The 7,068-nt window shown below is 33.3% G+C and overlaps 1 protein-coding gene across 1 annotated transcript; it reads left to right on the top strand.

Annotated features, from left to right (window-relative positions):
* Positions 1-4,864: 4,864 nt before the first annotated feature.
* On the top strand, positions 4,865-6,029 carry LOC121790686 (protein SOB FIVE-LIKE 5-like). Its single transcript, XM_042188830.1, has 4 exons — positions 4,865-5,227; positions 5,448-5,519; positions 5,598-5,671; positions 5,773-6,029. Exons 1-4 carry the CDS (start codon positions 4,865-4,867, stop codon positions 5,795-5,797), a joined length of 534 nt encoding a protein of 177 aa, XP_042044764.1. The 3' UTR covers positions 5,798-6,029.
* Positions 6,030-7,068: the final 1,039 nt, after the last annotated feature.

The raw sequence follows: 7,068 nt of genomic DNA, 5'->3' as shown, positions 1-7,068 counted from the left end.
AGCCCGATCTCGATCTCGATCTCGATCTCGATCTTGGACTTGGCAATTGGTCTTTGGGTGGTCTTTGGGCTTGGTGCTTGGCCCAAACTATTCTTTTTGGACCACCGCCGAATCAGCAATCCAAGTGGCTTGACACGTCGTCAAGCGAGGCACAGTCACGGTTGCCACGTGAGAAATCCACACGCTCCACACACGGGTGGCACATTCCAGCCACACGCCTGTAACCGACGTCGGTTACGTTTTTGCCATGATGAGCCTTCAATGGCTGGTTGACCCTGCATGGTGGCTTGGCCTATAAATAGGCTAGCCATACCACTGCATTAGGACAACATTATCTACAAGCATCTGCATAAGCTCTCTCCCTCTCTCTGCATTGTCCTTCTGTCGAAGCTCCGCCCTCTCTTTCATCCAGTTCGCCGGAGCTCTACTGATTGCGGTGCTGCATCAATAGAGACGTAGCCGTTTTACCTTTGGGGACGACACGCCAAACCGAAGAGCACTACCGGGGCGTATCTCGTCTTGCGGGAAGAGGCCTCCTCGACTCGGCTTTCATACTGGTTTAGTTGTTTCGATTTCTATTGTAATCTCTTTAGTTCAGTTTCTCCTTTTCTTTCTTTTGGGTTGTATTACGCCCGGTTTTGTTATCTTGTAATCCCAGAAACCAACAAGAGTAGCATGAAATTACATATGATTAATTTTGTGTACATATGTTGGTAATTCTGTTGGTAAGATTTCCATTTGTGATAAACAGTATTCTAGTACGTAGCTCATCTTTTACTATAGTTAGTAAAAAAAGCACAAGATAATACTTGGAAAAAATTAAACTAAAATTCGATATATTATTCTATGAAAAAAAAATTGCTTCTAATATATTTGGGAAATGGGAATAACAACTAATATGCTATAAAAAATAAAGAAATGCGGTAAAAAGAGAAAAGCAGCCGAAATTCGCATTATATAAAATAAAACATTAATGATATCGTCGTACATTGAAATAGTATGAATGAATATAATTAAATGAAAAGAGTAAGCAATAAAAATACCACTTTAAAATACTCCATATGGTGATAGTATTAATTAAGATCATCGGCCACGTGGTGTATATCGAAGGTCACAACGCACATAGTCCAAAAAAATATTCGAACAACTTAGAATTATTCGAATAGTAAATTTGAAAAAAAGTATATTAGTTTAGTAATTAGGGGAGTATATATATATATATATATATATATATATATATATATATATATATATATATATATTTAGTGATCCGAGGGAAGAAGCAAGCACATGATGGCAGTATTTGGCTTTGACTGTGACGACGATGAAACCAAAGCCACATCAAAGTATCATGCTCGCTGCACAGTCACACCATCACTATAAATACTATTATTGATTATTGTATTTGATTCATTATAAATTTAATTAAATTATTAGTGTTGTAAATTGTATTCCATGCCTCCTTCCCAGATAAGATCATTGTTTGTTTGAAAAGCTAAAGGATTTAATCAATTTGAAATTAAAAACCAATTTTGTTGACCTATTACTTTTTTTTGTTATAAGAATTATTCAAGATTTAAATGTTTGTCACTTGATATTTGACACAATCCTGTTTGGTTAAGCTACATTAATTTTGTTCGAATAAACTCTAACCCAATTGGACCGTCACAGGTAATTAATAGCATATCTATTTCTTAAAACTCTATACTTGTGTTCTATCAAAATAAATACTCTATCCGTTCCTTTATAATTCAATTGTTTTTTCATTTCGATAACTTCCTTTATAGTTAAGTCATTTTCATATATAGAATAATAATTAACTCATTTTTTATTTCTTACTTCATTCTCTTTCTTAATTTATTATCTCTAACTTCATTCACTTTTCTATTTTATTCTTTTTACCTACCCACTTAACACAATATCAATTTTTTAAACTTCATATCAAAAAAATGTCTCGACTATAAAGAAACGCCACTAATACACGTCAAAGATTGTACATATTTAAATGTTGGTTGGTATGACACAAAATAAAAAAATGTTAAAAAAAGGAAATCTGATGGAGGATAAGAATGAACACGAACTGAACATTGGAATAAGTAATTAAGCAAAGATCACAAGCCCAAAACTAGTTGCTAATTAACTAATTAATTAACACTTAAAATTAAGAAAGACATTTATAAGATTGAAATGTGTGCGCACGTGCATACATGTGTGCATATCTGTTGGAAAATTCTGAATCGCCATATGCACACGTGCCGACATGTGTGTGTGAGTGCGTGTTCAATTGGGATTGAAGGCATGTGAAATTCAGTTCACCTATATTAACACAGTCACACACTAAAATAAATCTAAAATTATTACCCCATTAGTTAAATCCTAAAAAAAAATACTCCTTTTGTCCCTCATAATTCGTCACCATTTGACTTGGCACGAGTTTTAAGAAATGTAATAGAAAGTGAGTTGAAAAAGTTGGTGACATGTGAGTCCTACTTTTATCAGTATATTAGTTTTATAACAAAACGTGAGTGTGAATGAGTCAGTGAAATGTATGGTCCACTACAAAAAATGATAAAAGTGAAAGGTGTCAAATTTTTAGGGGCGGACGAAAAAGGAAATATGTGACAAATTTTCAGAAACGGAGGGAGTAATATTTGATAATTAAGTACAGTGCATTAAGGTACACAATTTGTTAGTTTAAGTTTAATGACTCCTAAATAAGGCATGCAGCATGCTCCATTTCAAAGAATCTGGTGCTAGATACTTCTAGTTTAACCTCAACTAGCATTTTAAGCTAATTAATTACACACTTTTTTTTTAAATTTATAGTGGTCAAACTGACCTAGTTTTTGACTGACTCATTTATCTTTTCTTGATCTTTTTTTTAATTAATCGGGTTACACATTACTAAATTGGGTTAATCGGGTTAAATGGGAAAGTATGATGCAGTCAGCGGGAAAGAGTTTAATTACTGATCCTAATTTACTCTCTTTAAATTTTTAGTTATTTTATTTTAATTTCCGTATTATTTCCTTTCACATCTCTAGGGTTTTTTGACCACTTATAAATAGTGGGAATAGCATTTTTGCAGCAGTTTTTTGACATTGATTAATTACAATTCCTTGAAACTTATGTTTCTGTGAATTTATCGTGTGATCATTCTATCTCGTGGTCGATTGTCATAATTTTTGGCTGGCTCATATGTCTTTTCTTGATCCCTTTTTTAATTAATCGGGTTACACATTACTAAATTGGGTTAATTGGGTTAAACGTTACACATTACTAGAGAATGCGTTTCTTGTAATTAGATAGAACAATTTATCGAATATAGAAAGTAAATACTTATGGGCAATCTAAATCGAAAAGAATGGATTACTTGTTTTGGAACAGTTTAATGATTATTTATAGATCGTTAATTGCTCTGATATCATAATAAAATATGATCATATGCATTGCTTAATGGGTCAGTCAATCTTCTCATTTGATATGTTACATGCATCAATTATTTATAGGATTTATTATTATGACAATTATGATATATAAATAAATTTATTCAATTATTGATCATTTCCTTTCTTGACTTGATCTGTACTTGATTCCTGTCATGATTTCCTTTTCATCCTGCAACAGGATCGAGTATAAGTTAGAGAAAAGAAGATTCATATTTAGTTTGGGAAATGAGTTGTTAGAGAAATGGGTGAATATATAGGTAGGAAGAAGTGAGAAGATGCAATAATATTAGAGAAGAAAGGGATGTATGTATGTCCAAATAGTGAGGAAAAGAGAGTGAAGAATTTGTACCCTGTTTTGCTATGAGAGTACACTCTGCCCAGCTGTCTTGCATGTGATACCCTTAATTCCCATACATTCCCCTTCTTCACATCCCACCTCACTTCCCCAATGTACCTATCTAATCATGAAAGTTACATAATTGTCCTTCATAACTAAATGCTTCCCAAAAAATGGACTCAAATTGCATCCTATCTAAATCTCCATGCCAAGATGTAGTCTTGTATTCGATGATCTGATCGTTAGTATATTCAGATTCAAGACCAAAATCGGTTTCAACATTTTGTTTTGTGTAGTGTGAAGTGGATCTGGATACAAGTACGATGAATCGACGAATATGACACATGTTCTTGTGCGTACTATGCAAGATGTAACACCCTGTAAGAATATATACATATCATCAAGATTACCAAATCATAACGCTTAACTCAATGATCCCCCAAAATAGACTTGTATTAAAAGAGAGTCTTTTGTTCGATGATTTGGTCATTACTATATCCAAATTCAAGACCAAAATCCATTTGATTGTTTACAACATCCGCTTCATGTGATTCCAAATTCAGTTTGGATACGAGTATGACAGTTCGATAAGTCCGACACTAACTCACGTGCTACAAGATGTGGCACCTCGAATGTATTTAACTAAAATCAAAGTTATCTAAGTGTCCCTCTTGACTCAACGAAATAAATCCGAATTGTTGCGCGCAAGTGAAAAATGTCTACGGATACGAGTACGACAGTTCGACAAGTACGACACAAGTTTTCGTATTAAGTACAAAGTTAAAAAAAACGTGACACGCTAATAAGCCTAGATATGATGAGACAATATTAAACTTGCCTACCTATTAGTCTCAAAGGATGGTGTTAATTAAACTCACATCGAACATATCCATTGCCAATTTGAGTAGTGCCAAAAAACTCTCACTTTCTCTTGTATTTATCCTCAATATCTACTACTCCCACAAACCTAAGAAGATCAACAAACAACCACCCTCACTCACACACACACACACACACATATATATATAAATAGATCAAATAGTATACAATACAAAGAAGAAGAAGAAAGAAGAAAAAAATGAATTACATATTCGAAAATGAAGAATGCAGCAGCGGTTGTGAGTCAGGCTGGACTCTCTACTTCCAACAGTCTTATAAAAGCAAAAACGATTCGCCCGAGCCCCGGACGAAGAGATCCACCGACGAAGACGAAGAAGATCTGTCTATGGTGTCGGACGCCTCGTCCGGGCCGCCACAGGTGTATGAGGAAGAAGGAAACGACACAAGCGGCTGCTTCTTTAATAACTACGCTACCGTTACCGAACCTTTGTCGGAAAGGAAAAAGAATAGGGGAAATCGATGTCGGAAGAAGGTGCCGGAACGCTCCTCTTTGCTCGAAGTCGACGACACTGCTAGCTCCTCGCTTTACGGCTACTGCAATGTGAGTTTTTCTTTTAGTATGTCACTGAGTTTTAATAAAAAATTGGTAAATAGGATTAATAAAATGACAAAATAGTTAAAAAGATAAACTTACTAAAAATAGAAATTGATTAATTTCTATTTCTGATATAATTAAAATGGAAAAATAAGACTGTTGATTTTTATTTGTGTTAATATTTGTTTGTATGGATTGCTGATTTTTTTTATGTATGTATATGCAGAAAACAAGAAGCCAGGCATCAGTGGAGAATGTGGTGGAATATTCACAAGGCTACTCCTCAACTCAGTTTGAGGTATGGCAAATTTCTACTTTTGATTATAAATTTTTTTGTTTATGGAATTTTTTGTGTTTATTTATTTATTATGTGTAGGTGAGACCTACATATGTAGAGGAGCATTATGATTTCTTGCAGTCTGGAAACCATCAACTTCAGCAGCAAAACCAGTTGAGTTTTTATTATGCTTTATTACTAGATCTATATATTTTTATGTTATGTATTTACAAGTAATAATCTTTAATTTGGATTTGGTGTGAATCTGTAGCAGGTGGTTTGAAGGTAAAAGGTGGTGAAGCAATGAGATGATGTAAAGTTGTGTTTTTGCAAAGGCAAAAATGAATCTTGAAAAGGGGATTTTGTTTCCCTTTCTTCTCTGCTTTCTTCCCATGTCTTTTTTGTAGCTGTAATGCAAGTGGGAAACAGCTTGAAAGAAAAAAAAAGTAAAAAAAAAATAGTGGAAGTTCATTCTCAATAGTTTGTACTAGTAGATTCAAGATTTTCTTGTCTTAGAAATAATGGCAACAATTATTAATTTGTTTTTTATGTTAGTTTTTTAATTAATATGTAGACAGCCCCTTGTGCTCCCTTTTGCTGCAACATTGAAGATCTCTCTAGAATTTGTCTTAGTGGCAGGGACTAAATATATCCAATTCAATAATAAAGTATACTTAAGGAACAATGTATGAGCTAATTTTTATGTAGTAATTTGGTGCGGTTGGATATGTGCATTATTATCCAATAAAATATTCAATGTAATTATGTAAACCAAAACTTTGATAAAAAAATAATATTGGAAACAAGGATAGAGTGAGTACAAGGGTAACAATAATTATTGTCAGAAACCGAGATTTATTAAGTCACATGTAACAATATATAATTGTCAGAAACTAGGATTTTATTAAGTGGGCCAATTATATGCATATATCTATATCCACATGAGGGATCTTTAGCATGGACCATAACAACTAAGAAGCATTTGTCTTTTTTCCAAATTTCTACACTTTCTTTAGTTCATAAAATAGACCTATTGAGGACATCATTAATTGAAATAAAAAGCCTAACAACACATTTATTTAGTGTGACAAACTCTACTTCTTTATTTGAAGACAAATGTCAACCTTAATACTTAACAAAAATAAAAAGAAAGAAATATAGTTACTCTCGCCACTGAGTTGATGAGCTAGAATATCCAAATTAAACACCGAAGTAGAAAAAAAAAATACAACCATCAAACAACAACTACATGCACTAAAAAAAATCATCATTCAACCATAAACACTAAAAATGAGGAATTTAACCAGGATAGGAGACTCTTTGAGGTGACTAAAAAACCAGCAATTCACCAAATCATATAACAAGTCATCCTAACCATTTTCTATGTGTTTTTATTATTAATGGGTTTGGTATATTCTAGTGTAAGATGAAATGATCATATGTAAAGATAAAAAGATTTTGTAATTCTAGGTGATGGGCAGTCAGAGATGAGAGGTAAAAGCCAAAACATATGTTGGAATATTTCATATGCCTCTTTATGACTCTTTTTCAATGTGTGCAGATCCTGCCT

This window comes from Salvia splendens, unplaced genomic scaffold (genome assembly GCF_004379255.2).
Source record: "Salvia splendens isolate huo1 unplaced genomic scaffold, SspV2 ctg584, whole genome shotgun sequence".
NCBI classification, from domain to species: Eukaryota; Viridiplantae; Streptophyta; class Magnoliopsida; order Lamiales; family Lamiaceae; genus Salvia; species Salvia splendens.
Note: the sequence above shows the minus strand (reverse complement) of the source record. Positions and strands in the feature narration are given on the sequence as shown.